This window comes from Ursus americanus, chromosome 17, assembly GCF_024610735.1.
Source record: "Ursus americanus isolate L20-20 chromosome 17, mUrsAme1.1.p, whole genome shotgun sequence".
NCBI lineage: Eukaryota > Metazoa > Chordata > Mammalia > Carnivora > Ursidae > Ursus > Ursus americanus.
Window position 1 is genome coordinate 10,790,878 of NC_142143.1, and position 19,449 is coordinate 10,810,326.

The 19,449-nt window shown below is 58.1% G+C and overlaps 1 protein-coding gene across 2 annotated transcripts; it reads left to right on the top strand.

The window, feature by feature from the left end:
- Positions 1-1,059: 1,059 nt before the first annotated feature.
- Positions 1,060-18,887, top strand: IL2RB (interleukin 2 receptor subunit beta). Of its 2 annotated transcripts, XM_045780034.2 has the most exons (10): positions 1,060-1,187; positions 4,341-4,461; positions 4,894-5,008; positions 5,836-5,914; positions 8,047-8,152; positions 9,809-9,957; positions 10,997-11,162; positions 11,625-11,739; positions 13,161-13,245; positions 15,831-18,887. In XM_045780034.2, exons 2-10 carry the CDS (start codon positions 4,365-4,367, stop codon positions 16,584-16,586), a joined length of 1,668 nt encoding a protein of 555 aa, XP_045635990.2. In that variant the 5' UTR covers positions 1,060-1,187; positions 4,341-4,364; the 3' UTR covers positions 16,587-18,887. The 2 variants fall into 2 exon arrangements, with proteins under 2 accessions (XP_045635990.2, XP_087724842.1); XM_087868716.1 differs by lacking the exons at positions 1,060-1,187; positions 5,836-5,914 and having other exon boundaries at positions 4,339-4,461.
- The last annotated feature ends 562 nt before the right edge of the window (positions 18,888-19,449 follow it).

The following is a 19,449-nucleotide window of genomic DNA, read 5'->3' on the forward strand; positions in this document are numbered from 1 at the left end:
TGTGCGGCGGATGGTCGGAACCATCATGCCTCCTTCTGCCGGGTGGCCACTGACGCCCGGGAAGGGAGGGTCACTCTGCAGGCAGGCTCTAAAGAAGGTCTCGCTCTTCTCAGGGATGCTGGCCTCTTCCTTCTGCTTCTGCTCCGAAGGGAGCCCACTGACTCTCTTCTCAGAGCTGTCAATGCTGCTCTTCCTTCCATGCAGATGGGAGGCTCCGTGGAACTGCTTATCTGAAACCCCCCCTGGAGCAGGGTCATTAAAGTCAGGAGAAAGAGAGAACGCAGAGCTGCTGCTTCTGGACGCTGGATGGAACTTCATGGGCCCCTGCGCCTGGGACACTGTGCATGACGCGGTGCGCACCTTTCTAAAGAATGGCCCCCAATTTCTCATCATTTGGAAAAAAGTCCTGAGCAGGGGGTGGGGAAGGAAGGCTTAGGAACCAAGACTTGAAAGGAAAAGGAATGTTCTAGAATGTTCAATAAGAGGCCATCAACCTGCCTGTTCGCAAAGCTCTGGAACATGGTCCTCTCTGAATGCTAAACGAAGTAAGGGGCTCCCTGGAAGGCTGGGTGAAAAGGGAGTCTCCGAGAGGTGGGTGAGATAGGTGTGAGAAGCGCTGGGGACACTTCAGAGGACGTGTTTGTGTGAGGCCTGGGGGTTTGGCAGTGGCTGTGTGTGTGTATGACTGGATGAGGGTGTCAGAGGCTTGAAGTGGCCCGTGTGAGATGGGCTGGGGTGGTGTAGGAGGGAAAAGAAGGGGCTGCACCCCTTCGGGCTCCTATGTGCCGCAAGGTGCCTATTTGAAAGGGATTGGGCGTGTGATGTGTGTGTGCGTGAGCGTGCGCGCGAGCATGTGTGAGTGTGTCTGCTGCCAAGACACCCACGCGGCCCCACCCCCCCAGCGAAGGAGGGAGATCTTTATCTGGCCCCTAGGTGCTTTAAGAGTTTCAGAGTTTCTCACCAGCCTGATCTCTCCCCGTCCCCACCCCAGGCCTTGCCCCCTCCATCCTCTGCACAGGAAGTGGGCTGGCCCTGGGGTTTTAGTCTTTGCCGGCCTCATCAGCCAGCTGCTACCTGGGCTGCCGGAGTCAGGAGTCAGGGTCGGAGCAGGGCCCTGGGGAGATGGCTGTGGACCCAGCAGTGGAGAGATCCCGAGAGAGTGCGTTGCAGCCCCATGTCTCAGCCAGGTGACTGCCCTCCCCCTGCCCCTGTATGCTTCCCCGGGGACCTGGGGGCTCCCTCCCCGGTCCTGCCACCTGCCCCGGGGCTGGAAGTGAAGGTCATGGGACAACTTTCAGCTCTCACTGAGATGTCCCAGGAGATCCTGCCGGAACTTCCCGCTCCCAGCTCTGCTGGCCCCCAACCTTATCTTGAAATCCCTCAAGGATGACACAGGACCTGACCGCTTGAGGAAAAGCTAATCCCTAGTCCTGGGCTACCCGTCCTTCCCAGCCCATCCCTGGGGAAGCTGGGGGCTGCTCTGGGATGAGGGGCTTCCCAGCCCAGAAGGGGTGAGGAAAGAGGCAGGAGGACTGGGAGGGGGAGGCCAGTGGAGCCCCAGATGGAGGGCACTGGGATGTGGGGTGGTGGGACACGCGAGCCCCCTCCTGGCGGCTGTGGAAGGGGACCCACACTGCGGAGGCGTCCCTGCATAAAGTGCTCCTTAAGAGGCTGTGGGGTGGGAGAGGTGGGAGGGGGTTCTCTCTGAGACCTGGCCATGAAGTGGGGTTGCCTCCCCTCTGGGATCCCTGGACAGGGGGCCAGACCCACACGTTTGAGTCCAGGTTTGTCCCTCCCTTGGCTGTGTGAGCGGGCAGGTCAGTAGTGTCTCCAGGCACCGCGGGAGGGGACGGGACCCCGTCTGTGGGGCCGCCCTCTCTCCTGGGGAACGAGGCCTCCTGCTGCGAGCTGTGTTTGGAGCGCCTCAGGGGTGGGGTCCTCATGGGTGGGGTGCCTGGGGGGCAGAGCCACTTCTGAGGGTCCCTCTTCCTAGCCCCACAGCTGGGATTCTGAACGCAGCTGGGGAGAAGCTCTGGGAGTTAAACAGCAAGAGGCCAGCCCCCTGCCCCCCTCCCCCGTCCGCCGACTACCCTGTGTGGGGCAGTGGGGGGGGGCAGGAGGACGAGGGGGGATGGCACCCATCAAGGCAGCGGTCTGGCTGCCGAGCTCCTGCCTCTGGTCCTCGCCCCCCCCCACCCCGCGCGCCCCAGGGCCCACAGTGTCAACCCCAGCAGTGGCGGGAAATCAGGTGGTACTGACCCGGTTCAGTCCCCAGCCCAGCCCCACTCTGGCCTGGGCGAGAGGCTTACCGGCCTCGGCCTCCTCATCTGAGAAAAGGAGTCATAATGGTACCCACTCCCAGAGTTGCTGTGGGGACTAAGTGAGGTGATATCTGCTGAGTGCTAAGGACCAAGGCACAGAATGAGAGCTGAGAATTAGTCACCGCCCCTGTCATCGTCCCTGTCACCATCACCACCGTCACCATCATCACTGTCCCTGTCAGCGTCATCTCCTTGAAATCAGATGACTGGCCTTGAGTCCAGCTCCCCGGGCCGCGCTGAGCTCAGTCTTGACATCTATCAAAGAGGGGTGACGACAGCCACCTTCCAGGATTGCGGTGGGGACCTCATGAGTCAGGCAGCGTGGCTGTGCAGCCGTGGAGGGCAGGGTGCGTGGGTGTGCGTGAGAACCTGGGACGCGCGGGGCTTCGGACTCAGAGGTCCTGTTTGGCCTCGAGCGGGCTCCTTAACCTCCCTGAGCCTCAGTTCCCTGCTCCGCGGGGAGCAGCCTCAGCGCAGGCCAGGAGCCCCCCCTGCCCCGACCCGCTCTGGAAGAGCCCACGCTCCCGTCCCTGTGCCCTTTGCAATCGTGATGTACGTCGCCGCGCCCTTTCTGCTATGAGTGGCGGGGAACTCATTCGAGACCATGCTTCTGTTCCAGCTGGCTCGCCTCTGCTGGGGCTGTGGTTTGGCTCTGACCTTCCTGTGATCTTGCACGCCTTTGCCCCGACCCTCCTCCCCTCATCCTGAGGCTCTGTACCAGGTCCTGTCCTGGGCATGGGGTTGGCTTGCTGGCTGGTGCTGGCCTGGGGTAACAGCCTCCAGGGAGCTGATAGTGCCCGTGCCCCAGGGCCATGATTGAGAGAGTAGGGGGGCACAGGGGGCTTGCTGTACCCCTTGAGGGTCCCAACGCTGTGCCCTGTGCTGTGCGGGCATTCCCACAGAAAAAGGCAACCAGCCCCCCATCCCCTACCCCCGCTGGAGAGCTCCCCCTCCTGTGGGGATGGTGGGCCAGGCTTCTTTTCGAACCCAAGCCAGACACCTGACTGTTGGCCTGTGCCTTGCTGGGCCCTGACTCCTCGACTCCAGGGCCAGGAAGCTGTTGGCCTTACCTCTGGGACCAGTACCCAGGACAGGGTCTGGGCAGGGCCGATGGACGTGAGGGAACAGGCCCTAGGGGTGAGTGAGCGGGGGATGAAATCCCAACTCTGCCCCTTCTGCGCCGTGACCTTGGCGGGTTTATGACTCAGAGCCTTAGCGGCTTCATCTGTATAAGGGGATAACACAAGCATCCAGCCCCCAAGCTGCCGGGGAGAGACGATGATCTGGTGTAGGTAAAGTGCTGGGCACGCGTGAGTGCTCAGTGCACCCCACGACTGTTGCTGTGACGTAATCCGTACATGAGTATCGAGCATGTCAACTGTCTCGTTTTGGGGGTGGGGGGAGATATCATCAGAGAAGTTACGGGAGCCCCTGCCTGGGCTCTGGGCAGTCTGCCCTGGCTCAGATTCCATATCTGCCTCTTATCAGCTGTCTGACCTTGGGCGGTTTGCTTTACGTCCCTGTGCCTCAGTTTCTCCCATCTGAAAATGCAGATGATAAGAGCTATCTCCAATACAGTCCTTATTGCTTCATTTAAAGAGTTTAAGACTGTCTGGCACCTAGGAGCCTCCTGATGATGGTTTTAGGTGTGATAAAGGAGGCAGCAAGGCAGAGAAGAGGTGAACTCTAATCCCAGCTCTGTGCTGGCCTCCTTATGCAGACCTGAGCAAATCCCTTTTTCTGGGCCTCAGTTTCCCCAGCTTTTGAACAAGGGGGTGGGCTCGCTCAGAGAGCCCTTTCAGCCCTGACAAGGTATGGCTCCCTGAATCCCCGAAGGAAGGGAGTATGTGTGGAGCCGAGGGACCAGCAGGTGCAAAGGCCCTGAGGCTGAATGATGTTGCTTGGTAGAGAGCAGACCGGGGCACCCTGAGAGCGGCAGGGCTCAGCCAGCCTGTCGGAGCAGCCAGGGACCTGGAGCAGATGTTCACTTGTGTTTTCTCCCCCTCTTCCTCCCTCTAGGGCTCCCTTCCCCAGCTCCCACCCATGGATGTGATGGCAGCTCCTGCTCTGTCCTGCTCTCTGTCCCTCCTTGTCCTCCTCCTGGCCCTGGCCATCCCTCGGGGATCCACAGTGGCAAATGGTGAGGACCCTGGCATCTGGATAGCCGTGCTTTCTCTTGGGGAGGAGACCAACACCCTTATAGAAGCCCTTTCAGGACCCCTGCTCTTGGCAGAGGCCCACCAGCAGGGGCAGGAGGCAGGGAAGGAGGGAGGCGAGGGTGTCCACCTTCTCCCTTGGCCCTTCCGTCCTGTCCCTGCTGCACCCATGTGTCTCCCCACGCCAAAGGAAGACACTGGCTTTTCATGCCCGCTCTGCCTCGGCCTGCCTGCGGGACCTTGCAGGCTCTGGGGCTCAGTGTTATCCTCTCTGAAATGGATCCACTGAGTTCTTTTCTGCCCAGCAGGGCTGCCTCCTTCTTCATCTGGTAGGCACAGGGAGCAGGGTGGTGGGCGAGCCCTGGGGGGCTGTGGGCACCCCGTGGCCAGCCACTCATGCCTCACCTTGTCGGCAGACTCTTCCAAGCTCACATGCTTCTACAACTCAAAAGCCAACATCTCCTGTGTCTGGAGCTGGAATGGGGACCCGCAGGTCACGTCCTGCAAGATCCATGCTCAGCCGGAGAGACGGTGAGTGTGGGGTTGACCAGCAAAATGGCAACATCTCAGGAGGGGGGAGGTGGTTCTTATAATCACTGGTGTTTACGCTCTTGGGATTCCTACTGGTAGACCCCAAGATGTCGCACTTTGAGAATTTGGACTGATAGGACCCACAGACTCTTGGTGTCACAGAAGTCTGGAAAATATAGGAGTCGGTAGTTTAGACTCCGGGAACCAGGGCGGAGTGAGCAGTGGGGTCCAGGCTGCAAGGGAGAGGCCGGGGACAAGCAAGACAGGGTAGTTGGGGGACACTGGGTTGTGAGACTGCTGGGCCGAGGCTAGAGTTGACCCTAGAAGCAAGAGGGGAGAGAAAAGGGGCTCCCCAAGCTTTTTGAGAGACTCTTAGGGCAGCTGCGGGGACAGGGGCCTGAGCCATGGCTGGGAGCCTGGGGGCTGGGAGGGAGTCAGGGAAGGGGTTGCTGTGATCCCGACATTCTGGTAGCAACAGCAAAGGTGCCTTTGGGTTTGGCCGTGGCCCTGGGTGGGTGATGATTCCACAGGGTTCCAAAGGCTCCATCAACCCGCATGGGAAGACTCTGGAGGGCTTTAGGTGGGAAGACCAACATGTCCTGAACTGCTTGTTTCTAGAAGATCACTGTGGCTACTGTGGGGCCAGGCTGGGGAGGGCAGGAAGAGGTGTTTGTGATGGGATGTGGAGCAGGTGGGGGAATGGGGGTCTCTGCTGAGGTTGGCATAGAGCCCCGCACAGACCGGCCTTGCTGCATGGGGGGCCCTCCCCAGGGCCGGCTCTGGGGGGTCCCTCCTTTTGTCCTGAGAATTTTCTTTTGCCTCGAAAGGCCTTGGAACAGATCCTGTGACCTGCTCCTGATGAGCCCGGCATTCTGGGCCTGTCACCTGATCCTTGGGTCCCCAGATGTGAGTAGTGGGGGCCGAGAAGAGAGCCCAGGGGAGGGCAGGTGCGTGGGGGGGGTCCTTCCAGGGGCAGAGATGGGGCCCAGCAAGCTCAGAGGCTTTGGCTACAGACTGGGGTACAGCAGGCTGCCCGGGGCGAGAGAGGCGGAAGGAAGCAGGGCAGCGTCCAAAGGCCAGAACTCAGGGCCGACTGGGGGTTGAGGGATCTGTGGTCTGAGAGGCTCTGTCATTCTGCCTCTGCTCCACTGTCTCCCCCAGGCTTTGTGGGTCCCGTGACACTTCTGTACTCCTCATCAAGGGGGGGTCGCCCACCTATAACAACACCCCCTCTGACTCTTCCCAAGGTCTTGGCAAGCGCAGGGCAGCGTGGGCTTAAAAGTGTGGGTTCTGGAGCTGAAGGTCTGGGTGCCAGCCCTGGCTCCATTGGAACACCCGCTGGGTGACATCGGGCCGCTGCTGAGTCCTAGGCTTCCCTTCTCGAAAGGGCACAAATGATGGCAGCTGCCTCGTAGAGACTGTTCTGTGGGTTAAAGCACGAGGCCCCCGACCCCGAACAGAGCATGCACTTGACTTCGTAGTCCGTGGATCCTTGTGACTTTGTGGGTGGGCACCAGCACGGTCCCCTTCTCACCAGTGAGGAAGCAGAGGCTCTGAGAGGCCCGGCCAGTGAGGGGAGAGAGCCGCGATCGAACCCTCTAGATGGGCGAGCAGCCACATCCGTGCGGGCCTGCATCAAATTCCCGTCTGTCACGCCCTCCTTGGCAGCGGCGGGCACCAGGGCACATTTTCCAGCCGTCATCAGGTCACACCCATTCCTACGGGGCAGGAGGATGTGGAGATGGGCTCACACGGCTGGAACCAGACGGCCGTGCCTGTCCCCGTGGGCTCAGCAGAGGGTCTGCCTTCAGATCCTGGCCCCACGGTTTCCTAGCTGTGTGACCTCAGGCCAGGCCCTAGCCTCTCGGAGCTTCAGGAAGAGAAGAGCGGCAGTGCCTGTCTCACAGGCTTGTTAAGAGAGTTGAATGAGAGAACGTGCGTCCAGCGCGCAGAAGAGCGCCTGGGACAGGAGGAACCTGACATAATGTATCCCTGGAATCCTTACAACAACTAGGATCATAGTAATAAGGACGGAACTACCATCATTATCTGGAGACATCAGGCCCCCACAGCAGCCAGAAGCAGGCAGGGGCAGGGTCCTTGGGGTGGAGAGGTAGGAATTGTCCCCATCTCTGGGGACCAGATGATCATGTTTTAGGTTCGCTCATGGTGGGCCCTGTGGCAGGTCAGAGGGACTGTGCCTGGGGTCCTAGACCTGAAAACACGCCCTCAGAACCCAGAGCACAGATCCGGAGAGGACCGGCATCAGACCTTCCTCTCACAGGGCTCTCCTCTGCACAGGGGGGAGGCCGCCGTAAGCTTTTCATCCAGCGGCGCTCGGTCAGGTGTCACAGCCCAGGGCAGCCTCCCTGTGGGGGCAGTGGATGAAGAGGCCTGGCTCTGAATCCGGACTGCCCTGCTGACCGGTTGCATGACTTGGGCTTCTCACCTGCATTATGAGGATGGATTGCTATGAGAATCAGCCAGAGAAATGCCTAAAGCCCCTGAGCGGTGCTTGCCCACCCGAGATGCTCACTGCCTGGCCATTTCCTTCCCAAAAAGTCAGGGTGTGAGAGTGGGGAGAGATAGGAGAGGGGAGGCTTTCACACTCAAAATAATTACCCAGGTACAGTCCCAGACCTGCCTTTTCTTGGGGGCTCATCCTGCTTGCATGCCTCTTGTGATGGGGAACTCCCTCCCTTTCGAGGCAGCTCACTTCACTTTAGATCACAGGTCAAATTCTGCTTGCTGTCTGTTTTTGTAAATAAAGTTTTATTGGCACACAGCCATGCCCGTTCTCCCACAAGGTGTCTCTGGCTGCTTTTCACAGGCCAGCAACAGAATTGAGGAACTGTGACTGAGACCGTTTGACCTGCAAAGCTAGAAATATTTACTCTCTGCACCTTCACAGAAAAAGTCTGCCGACCCCTGCCTTAGCCAGTGGGGCTTGTGGAGGGGCCCCACTTTTGTTGCAGTCTTGGCCTTCCCTCTCCCCTGTCCTCCCCACCCCCCATCCCTACCACGTCCTTCCCTTGCAGGCTCAGAGTCTGACAGCAGCTGACATCGTCAACATGAGTGTAATGTGCCGTGAAGGCGACAGGTGGAGGACACTGATGACCCAGGACTTCAAGCCCTTTGAGAACCGTGAGTGAGGAATCGGGAAGGGTCGGGGGACTCGGGTGGGCTGGGAACCTCTTGCCCTCTCTTTCCCTCTGGGATCCTGCCCGTTCCAGTCTCTCTCCATACCCACGTGTGACCTCTCACTGCCTGCTGCCCTCGGGCAGTAGTCCTGGCTCCTTCCCCTGGTATTCAAGGCTCAGGACCTGGCCCTGGCTTCCCAATCGAGCACTCCTCCTCTCGTGGCCTGTACTCCCGCCACAACCAAAGGCCGGCTCTCTGAATTCAGCTTGCCCATCCATGCCTCTGAGCCCTTGCATTTGTGGGTGCCACAGCCCAGAAGGCTCTTCCCACCAGGAGAATTTCCACTCACCCTTCAAGGCTCAGTGAAGAGTCACCTCCTCCAGAAGGCCTTCCCAAATTCTCCCAGCCCTTTGTACCTCCTCTTTCAGGGTGTTTATGCTTTTTCAGGGTCTTCACTGCCTGATTTGGGGATTGTCTCCCTCACTGGGCTGTGAGCTCCCTGAGGGCAGAACGTCTGCCATCCCTATATCTCTACTCCAAGTACCCACCCAGCACCAGGCCTTAACTGGGCAGGGCTCTGGGAAGGTTTTTTGTTTGTTTGTTTTTTGTTTTTTGTTTTTAAAGATTTTATTTATTTATTCGACAGAGATAGAGACAGCCAGCGAGAGAGGGAACACAAGCAGGGGGAGTGGGAGAGGAAGAAGCAGACTCATAGCAGAGGAGCCTGATGTGGGGCTCGATCCCAGAACGCCGGGATCACGCCCTGAGCCGAAGGCAGACGCTTAACCGCTGTGCCACCCAGGCGCCCCACTGGGAAGGTTTTTTGAATGACTGGGTGCCCAGCGCCATCCCCAGACCATCTCTAAGGGAGGCCGCCTCTAAGGGAGAAAGGACGAGATCTAGGCAGGGTTCTCAATGCAGCCCTGCCTTAACTGAATGTGGTCTGCCCGGAATATCATTTCCCACGTCTGAGCCTCAGTTTGCCCATCGAGCATGGGGAGAACCGGCTATGTGCCGGACCCGGGTCGTGTAAGGTCTGTGAGCCAGACACAGTAACTGCTTGGCGCATGCTCAGTAGACATTCGCTGAGTGTTGTTTGCGTGGTTCTACAGAGTTCCAGAATTATAAAAACTTACGTCAGTTTAACTTCAGAATCATAAAATCTTACAATCCTATAAGGTTATTGAGATTCAGTTAAATTACACGAGATGATCCACGTAAAGCTCTCAGATCCATTCTGGACCAGAGAGCAGCTGCCTTGACTTTTCTTCATACAGCACATACTAAGTCTGGCGCCTAGACGTGCCAGGTGCTGCTGTAGGTGCCAAGGGTACATCGGAGACCACAGCCCCTGCCCTTAGTGAGCTCACGGTCTGGCGGGGGAGACAGAAAAATGAACAAAAACCCCCAAATAGATACTTGATATGTCAGGTGGGGCTAAGTGCGGGGCAGGACAATAAAACAGGTGAGGGGGTAGAGGGTGATGGGTGGGGGGGAAGGCTTCTCCAAGCAAGTGAGGATCTCTGGGGGGAAGGGCACCCAGGAGGGAGAAACAGCAGGTGCAAAGGTAGAGGCGGGGGCGCGTCTGAGCTCTATCACCTCAGCATCGTGACCCAACATACCCCGAGCTCACTCTCCCTTCCTCTCTCCTGCCTCCAGTTCGCCTGATGGCCCCCGACTTGCTCCAAGTCACCCACGTCGGGACCCACAAATGCAACATAACCTGGAAAGTCCCTCAGTCCTCCCACTACATTGAAAGTTACCTGGAGTTTGAGGCTCGGAGAAGGTCCCCAGGCCACAGCTGGGAGGTGAGTGCATGGCCCGGTCCCCACCTGCCCTGCCCCTCCCTCCTGTCCTGGTCACCCTGTCCATCCCTCATGTCAGCAAAGCCACGGCAGCCCCCAGGCAGTCCCTGCCGCTCCCCTGTACTGCCTGCCCTGGCCTCCCCCTCCCCATAAGTGCCCCCCCACAACCCAGGGGTCCCAGCTGGTGGCAGATGCCAGGCTGGCACCAGGGCAAGGGTTTACATAGCCGAGAGCAGGTGACTATCCTCTGAGATTTCAGAGGCCCTGGGAAGCCACCTTCCTGTGCTTCAAATCCAGTGTGGTCCACATCCAGTGGGGTCCGCTGCTTCCCCACTTGCTTCCCCACTCCCATATTTGCCCACTCAACACTTACGGAGTACTCACTGGGCGCTGGGTGCTGACTGGGTGCCGGCTGCCCGCTGGCCGCCGGGAAGAGGTTGGAGGGCGAAACTGACAAGCTTCCGGAGCTCAGGAAACTCACATGGGGGGAGGGCAACCTGCAAACCCGGAAACTGGAGACTAGGGGATACTGATAAGTGCTATCAAGGCCGCAAAACAGGATTCCACATGTGAGAGGGCCTGGGGCAGGCTACTTCAGATGCGGGCGCCTGGGAAGGCAAGACAGGCGGGGCCCGTGTGTCTGAGGGATGGGGAAAAAAGTGAAAAGAGTGATCCAGAGGTGGGAGAGGTCTTGCGGTTGCGTGGCAAAGAGACCGTAGCGGGGTTGCGGTCGAAGCAGGGAGACCAGCCCCTGCCTGAGATGGGGGGAGGAGAGAGAGAAGGGGAAGGGTCCAGAATGGGTTTCAAAGGGGGAACCGGCTGGTTGGCCGCAGGCTTTGTGTGTGGAAGAGAAGTGAGGGAGGGGTTCAAGATGCCCTTGGGGGTCAGGGATTGTGGGGGAAGAGTGGGGGGGGGGAGGATGGCTGGCGGGGAGGAAGGACGGTGTTATTTGCTCAGCCTCCCAGCCAGCCATGCTATGGGAGGTGAGGTGGGCCGTGGGGACCCCTCTGCTCTGACAGCCCCCCGCCTGTCTCCATCCCAGGAGGCCTCCCTGCTTGTCCTCAGGCAGAACCAGCAATGGATTTGCCTAGACACACTCACTCCAGGCACCCTGTACGAATTTCAAGTGAGGGTAAGGGCCTACCTAGGCAGCCACAAGGCTTGGAGTCCCTGGAGTCAGCCCCTGGCCTTCAGGACGAAGCCTGCAGGTACCAGGGGACAGACGGGGTGGGATGGAGCTCAGACAGGAGGGGGGTGGCTGATGTGTGACCTGGGGGCAGCTGGTAGGGGTGGCCTGGGAGTGGGGTACCGGGCTTGGCCCCAGTCATGCTTACCTGCTATTGTTAGCCCACTCATTGCGACCCTGCAGGGTAAGCAGCCTGGTGGGGTGGGCTGATCTCAGCTGCAAGCCTCCGTTTCCGCATCTGTAAAGTGGGCACCGTGCTACCCGGCAGGGCTGCTGGGATGAGGAATGCAATGTCTCTTGGCCCGGCACACAGCAGGTGTGCTGGGCCAGCCGGGACCTGCGAAGGCCTTGGGGCAGAGGTCAGCCTGTCCCTCAGCACCAGGGTGGCAGCGGGGGAATGCTGGAGGGATCTGGGTGAGCCGGGGGGCGGGGAGCTTCTCTGACCCCTCTCCCTGCTTCTCCTCCTGCCCCTGGGTGGCCTCAGAGAAGCAGACCCCGCTCTTCCCTTGGTTTGGCCACGTCATCATGGGTGTCAGCAGCGCCTTGGGCTTTATCATCTTGGTCTACTTGTTGGCCAACTGTCAGTACAGCGGACCACGGTAAGAGCCCTCCCGTCCTGCTCCTTCGTGCTCTCATCTGACACCCCTGCCCCCGCCAGGTCAGGCCCTTGGCTGAGCCCCCTGCTCCGACACAGCCGTGCTCCCTCCGCCCTCCCCAAAGTCCTCCCTCTCTACCACCTGGCACCCCCCCCAAAGATGGAACCCCAGGGAACCAGCCTGAGGAGAGCAGGGGAGGGAGAGTCCCGGGGAGGCCCCGCCCAGAGCACGACTCTGAGTACGTGTGTGCACACATGTGTGTCTGTGTGTGTGCAAATGCCAGCAGTCTCTATGTGTGTGTCCCCATGGATCTCTCTAGGTCCCGGCATTCATTAGATTATTCCTTTCTTGGTTGAGCCCCAGCTCAGTGCCGGGCCTGGCTCCCAGTGCTGGGAATACAAGGGCAAGCCACATACACGCAGTTCTGTCTTCATGGAGCTCATGGTCACGCGGGAGAAGGCAGATATTTATAAATCATACCCAAATACAATGACACACCGTAACAGGATGGTGAAGGAAGCTACTCGATGGATTGGAAGCGGACAACAGGGAGAGGAACCCTGGTGGAGGGGTGGCTGGCAGAAGCATGCCCAAGGAAGTGATCATTCCCTTGAAATCTGAAGGAGGAGCTAACCAGGCAGGGTGGAGGCAGTGGGGAGTGCATCGCAAACAGAAGAAACAGGGTGTGCAAAGGCCCTACCTGGGAAGGAGGGAGGAGCATTACAGAAACGGAGAGTTCAGGGGGGCAGGTGTGGTTGGAGACCAGAAGGGGTGGAGGAGAGGGCTGACCTGAGCCTGAACATCTAGACGGGGGGCAGCCAGGCTTTCTGGGGCCTTGAGGCTATGACCATATTTTGAGGCAGATGCATGCAGATACTGGGGCGCTCAGCTTGGCCAGCAAAGCATGGGCTGAAATTGAGCACCCACTCACTACCCCCCTAAAACCAGGTGCCTTTGGGCAGTGCACAACCTGAACTACCATCCATGACGGCCTGGACAAGGAGACACACAATCTGGCCTCTCTCCTACCTCCCGTCTCCTCGTTCACTCTCCTCCAGACATCTGGCTCTGTGTGGTTCCTGACCGCTCTGGCTCCTGTGGTCCCCCACCCCCATATCCTTCTTTTGCACAACCCTCTGCTTTTTGTTTCCACAGAATGAATGGTCATGTTGCACACTTGGTTCATGTCTGTCTCCCCATTAGAATGTCAGTTCCTTAAGATCAGAGACCTTCTCTGTTTGCCATTCTCGTGTCCCCAGGACCAGCCCAGCACCCTCCCTTACTGGGCATTCACTTGGCATTGATTCAACAGATGAATGTGGAACACCTCTGTACTCTCCCTTCAGGGTTGTGGGGTGCCAGCAGGACACCGTGGCCCTCTTCCTTTCTCACGCACCTTCCCTCCCTCCTCCTCCCCTGTTCAGGCTGAAGAAGGTTCTGAAGTGCCATATCCCAGACCCCTCCGAGTTCTTTTCCCAGCTGAAGTCAGAGCATGGGGGAGATTTCCAGGTAAGAGTCTGGTGCTGGAGGAGAGAAGCCGGCAGCTGGCTCGGGCTGGCCAGAGGGTGGCCGGAAGTATGAGTAGGGGGGGAGGTGGCTCGGGAGCAGTGGGTTTGCACTTTGCGAAAGGAGCCGAATACTGAAGTGAGCCGCCCCTGGGCTGGGTGTGGGCCCCTTTCCCCAGCTCTGGCACCAGCCTTCTTAGGCTCAATGGCACCTCCCGTCTGAGCCAGACTGCCTGGGTTCTAATCCCGGCTCCAGCCCTTCTTGGCTGTGTGACCTTGGGCGCGTTAGAGAACGTCTCTGTGCTCAGTTTCCTCTCTTGTACAATGGGGAGGGAAGTCATGTTACTACGTGGATGGGTCGGAGATCGCTGGCTGGAACACAGTAAGTGCTCAAGGGGCCCTAGCTAGAACTGCTGTCACTGCTCTGTTGACTGAGCAGGACTTGCCATTTCTCCACACACCCCGCCCCCACTTGGGCAGACTCTCTTCATGGGCAGTGATTCCTCTCCCCGCTGCAGAAAGCCCTGAGCGGACTCCGCACCCTATCCTAGACGGTAACAAGACTTTGAGCCGCTTCTCATCAATTGGTGCGGAGTCACTGCGAAAGTGCTGGCCCAGATAGTAGTAACACACTGAACCCCATTTAAGCCTCAGTCCCCTCCCCTCCCTGAGCCCACACTTGCTTCAGGAAGGAAGTGTGAGGGGGGAAGGGGGTTGTGGTGGGCTGCTTCTATCACCCTCCCCTCCCCAGACTCTCTAGATTTGGGGGAGGATGAGGTGGGGGTGGAGGGAGATCAGGAGGAGTGCGGAGGGGCTGGAAAGCCATACTGGGCCAGAGGTGCCCGGAGTTGGCTTTGAGTTCTCCGTTATGGCTGATCAGGGCCCCTTCTGGAATTCTTTGGAAAACTTCCAAGACTGGGGATAGCTTGCCTATAATCCTCTTCATGTGGGGGAATGTATCTCCTTAAAATTCTTCCTAAAGCCCTAAAGGTAGTGAGCTCCCCATCAACAGAGGCATTCTAACAAGCCTTGGCTGGCTATGTGTCAGAAATACAGCAGAAGGGATTCCTGGTTGGAGGCTGGACTAGATGCCTCCTTCATCCTCTTCCAGGGTGAAATCCTTCTGATTCTACGGGACTAGGACATTTTGAGGTGGCAGTGGGCTCCATCCTGGAGAGGTGTAAACCACTCCATCTTCCCATGAGGTCATTCCCCAGGTCTAGATGCTTGCCCCAGACCTAGGGTGTGGAGGGGGTACCCCAAGGAAGCACTGGGGATGCACCATGTGCTTGGGGGTTGCGGCCAGCCAAGAGGGACCCCACCCTCCCCTCCGCATCTGGGTTGGAGGTCTGCTCCTCTCTCTCTACCCCAGGACCTCTGGCTAGCAGGCCACGAGGCCCACTGCCCTGTCACGGGACCCGGGCGTATGCGTGCCAGTGCATGAGTGTGTGAGTGAAGGGGGATACGTTTCTCCTTGTACCCGTCTCCCACCCCTGCTTCAGGGCATTGTGGACGGAGGTCCAGAAAGTGGCTGAACACACACACCTCTGAGAGGGGCCAGCGAGGCCCTGGCACCCAGTGCTGGTCACAGGCCCGGCCTGGCCCTGCCGCTCCTCCATGGCCAGACCCTCCCCCCCACCCCCACCGCGGATCTGCACTCCCCCTCTCAGGATTGTAGGAGGAGCCCATTGGGCCTGGTCCGTGTGCTCAGGGGACCCAGTCCAGCGGCTGAGGGCTCCCAGGACAGAGGGCTGTTGGAGTTCTCAACTGTACCCACCCGTGACCCCCATCACACCCCCTGGGGGCCTACTGTCCCTTACGCTTCTGTGGGTGGTCTGCCTTTTACCCTGGGCCAGGGAGTTCTGCCTTTATTTTCTTATTTGACATCCTCCTGCTGGCCCACAGCAAGGAAGTTAGGAAAGGGGGCTAAGCGTTGTGGAATTGAGGCTCGGAGAGGTGCGGGGACCTGCCCAGGGTCACACAGTCAGGGAAGGCCAGGGCTCTCTGGACTCCGGAGTGACTGGGAAATGCTCTGGTGGGCACTTTCTTCTCTCTGTGGAGGGACGGTGTGGCAGGTGGGGACTGCATGGCACTGGGTGGGGGGGCACAGAGAACGGCAGGACCCTCGTGCCCACCAGAGATTTTGTCGGGGAGCCTGGTTCCCAGCTCTGCCACTGCTGGCTGTGTTATCAGGGCAGGGGACGCCCCCTGTCTGGGCATCTGTAAGGTGGACAAGATGGGCTCCAGAGCTCTTTCGGCTTTGACGCTGGTTTGTGGACTCACACACTTGTGCTAGCCCCTGCCAGACGCATGAGGCTTTCACCCTTTGCCCGGTGCCTAGCGCGGTGCCAGACTCACCGCGGGCACTCCGTACACAGTCCCTCATCGAAACAACACATTCCCTGGGCACCCGCAGCAAGCACCCTCCCTGGGCTGACCCAGAGCGGTCCGCAAGCCGGTTGGGGTGGGGGTGGGGCACAGTCAGGGAGGCCTTCCCGGAGGTAGCAGCCCTGAGTAGACTGTAGTTAGAGTTGTTGCTGCGAGCCTGGAGGTTCCCACTCACCTTCCGTCCGCTATCTCTCCTGGCAGAAGTGGCTGTCCTCGCCCTTCCCCTCGTCATCTTTCAGCCCCAACACCCAGGCACCCGAGATCTCCCCGCTGGAGGTGCTGGACAGGGACGCCAAGGCCACACAGCTGCTCCTGCTGCAGCAGGAGAAGGGGCCCTCTCCCTCCACCGAGACGAGCGGCCACTCGCTGACCAGCTGCTTCACCAACCAGGGTTACTTCTTCTTCCACCTCCCCGACGCCCTGGAGATCGAGGCCTGCCAGGTGTACTTCACCTATGATCCCTGCACAGAAGAGCCCGAGGAGGGCGGGCCTGGGGCGCCCGAGGGGTCTCTCCTCCCGCCCCTGCGACCCCTGCCAGCCGAGGATGATGCCTACTGCACCTTCCCCCCTGGGGATGACCTGCTGCTCTTCTCTCCTGGTCTCCTTGGCGGCCCCGGCCCCCCCAACACGGCCCTGGGCGGCGCTGGAGCTGGTGGAGAGAAGCTGCCCCCCTCATTGCAGGAAGGAGCTCCCAGAGCCTGGGCCCCCCAGCCCCTGGAGCCTCCCACCCCAGGAGCTCCTGACCCGGGGGATAGCCAGCCGCCCCTGGAGCTTGCCCTGAGAGAAGCAAGAGAGGAGGTCCCAGCCCCAGGCCCCGGGGAGGGAGTCGGCTTCCCCTGGGCTAGCCCCTCTGGAGGAGGCCAGGTCAGGGCCCTTACCTCCTGCCTGACCCTGAACACCGATGCTTACCTGTCCCTCCAAGAGCTGCAGGATCAGGACCCGGCTCATTCGGTGTAGATGGACGACCAGGCAGGTCGCTGCCCACTGTTGTGCCGGGCCCAGGTGACGACTCTGTCCTCGAGGCTTGTCCACTGCTGAGTCACCCGGTGTCTAGCTGCCCCCTGGACACCTCTGCCAGAGGGCCCCATGCAGCCCTGCACACTCAGCCGTTGACTTCCAAACTGTAATTGCTGCTCCCCGGTCCCATGGCCCAAGCCACGAACTGCGGGGGGGGGGGGGGGGGCCACTGTGGCTCCCCTCCCCCGTCGTGGAGTCCTATGGCTTTTGCCTCTCAAGCATCCCTCCTCTCCAGCCCTGCAAGGACTCTTCAGGGAGAGTTCTCGGGGTTCTCCAGGGATCTTCTCCGTGTCCTCCTCACTGGGCTTCCTGCCCCAGTCCCACCCCTCCTACCCATCTGGCAAAGGGCAGCCAGAGTGCTCTCTCCGAACCACAAATACGGCTCTGCTGCCCCTTGTTTAAACCCCGCCATGGCTCCCCACTACCCTCGGCGCCTCTTCTTGGCCTGGCTCTTGCTCCTCCAGCATCACATGGGCACGTTCCCTTCTGGAACCCTCCCGGTGGGCCTACTGAGCCTCCAGCAGCTCCCTCATACCTCCCTCACACCTTCGCCCCTGCTGTTCCCTGTACCTGCAGTGCTCTCTCCTCCCTCATCTAGGTGACAAATCCCCTTATGCCTCAAGGGTCCGTTCTGCTTCCCTTGGAGGGAAACACTGCCTCCATTAACGTGCCCAAACTTTGAGGTTCAGTGCCAGGGGGATAAGTTCCCTGGGTCATGGGATGGCTAGACAAAGCGGCCCTGTCACTTCACCCTTGGGATCTCTTGTGACTTCAGAATGCTTCACTACTGTATCCTTGCCACTGTGGCCCAAGGACGGACGCAAATCTCCCAGAGAAAGTGGACACTGGTTGGATCTTTCAATAGCGGCTTCACAGACTCCTAAGGCATGCTGCTGGAAAGTAAACCTCTCCTAACGGCAGGCTCTGAAGCTGTCACAGGGAGTCTAGACCTCTACTGGAGGGATTTCTTCCGCAGCTCAGGGGCTGGCACCCCGCATCCAGAAGGGCAACTCCACTCACTGCATTGGACACAGAGAGCTTGGCACCCCATCCTATTCCCTGGATGAATTAATGAACTATCTGGGACCACCTTGCTTGGGACTCCCTGTGCCCCGCTGCCTTCACACAGGGGGCGTCATCCTCTTCTGAGGTCAAGACTCAGGGAGGCGGACCCGCATGCTCACTAAGTTCCAGCACGCCCATTCCAGCAAGAGGCTCACCCCCTTTCACGGCAATCCTCCCCGCAACACAAACACAGACACACGCAGCTGGCCCCTTCCTTCTCGGTGCTCCCCACCACTTCTCCACTTCTCTTCCCTCTGTCCCTGGCACAGATCACACCTGTGATGTCTGCCACAACCTTCCTCCTCCCATGCTAGGAGCCTCTGCAAGTAAAAGACTCTGTCCCAGGCTACTGAGCTGTGAGTGCGCAGTGCCTGCACTTATAGGTCCTGCTCCTAGTTGATTGGGTACCTGACACAAGCCAACGCATAGGCCGACAAGCAGCCTATGAGCTGGCTTAGAACAGAAGCTCCGCCCAATCAGGGAGGCCGGGCCTGAACTGGCCAATCAGATTTCTCCCAGTCTTGAGCATCTGAACTCAGGGAAGGAGGGAGGTCTTTGGGAGCAGGTGCCTGTGGAGAAGGCGCTGGGAGAAGCCTGGGGAGCAGGAGTTCAGCTCTGTTAGCAGAGGGCATCGGGCTCTGGTACAGAGACTCCTTCTGCCAAGTGGGCTACAGACTGTTCGCTCAAGGATCTTGTTTTCCTTATGTCTGAAATAAACTCCCCTTTCCTGAGGTGGTCTGAGTCTTGGATCCTTACCACGGAAGACCTTAATTACCTGGCCATCTCACTTCCCACCTCCTGCCATACGATGCCATGTGTTCTGGGTCACAAGGCCCCTTAGTCTGGGCCTGAGCATTAGACCCCTGCTCTGTGTCCCAGGGCAAACTGTGAAACCCCTCAGTGAGTCAGTTTCTACTTAGAAGAGTTTTTGGGACAGTTACATTTCTCAAGCCTCATGCATTTGTGATACAGGTACTTTCAATGACTCCCTGTGTGCCATCTCTGTTATTGTTTACTTAATATTTTTCTTCAAATCCATTTACTTTTTTGTTTAAACACTTTTATTTAAAAAGAAAAATCTTTGTATTGCTTCTGTAAATGGAAAAGCTGATATTCACTATAAATAAAAGGTAACTGTAAAAAGTCAATAAAATAAAATAAAATGTCTCAATTCATTGCCTGCTGGAAATCTGCTCTCTTTAAAGGGAAGGTTAACAGGTGTTGGGAAACTGTTGAAGACATGAGAGCCAGCACCAAACGGTGAGAAAGCAAAAAGATTGTAAAAGGAATATCTTTTTCACTAACAGGAGTCAGGTTTATCTTACTTTGTGTCTGGGCACCATCTGACATGACCTCATGGGAAAATAAAAATAAAATATCTTAAAACTACAATTGATATGTATATTTAATATAATATAAATTAACATAATATAAACATAATACATAATAAATATAAATAAAATGAAATATATGTTTTTATATAAATAATGTATATAAAGATATATATTAAATAAATATTATATATATACACACACACACACACATATATATATAATCTTTTTACTTCTGTGGCTTGACTCTGAATAGTTGGACCAGCTCATGGATGGCAATCTCTGGCATTCATAAAGCTGCACCCGTGGCAGACATCACTAATCAATTGCACCCACTCACGGCAGACATTGCTAACTGATCGTGGCTATCCTTTCTGCGAGGCTTGAGGACAGTTTTAGATTCTGTA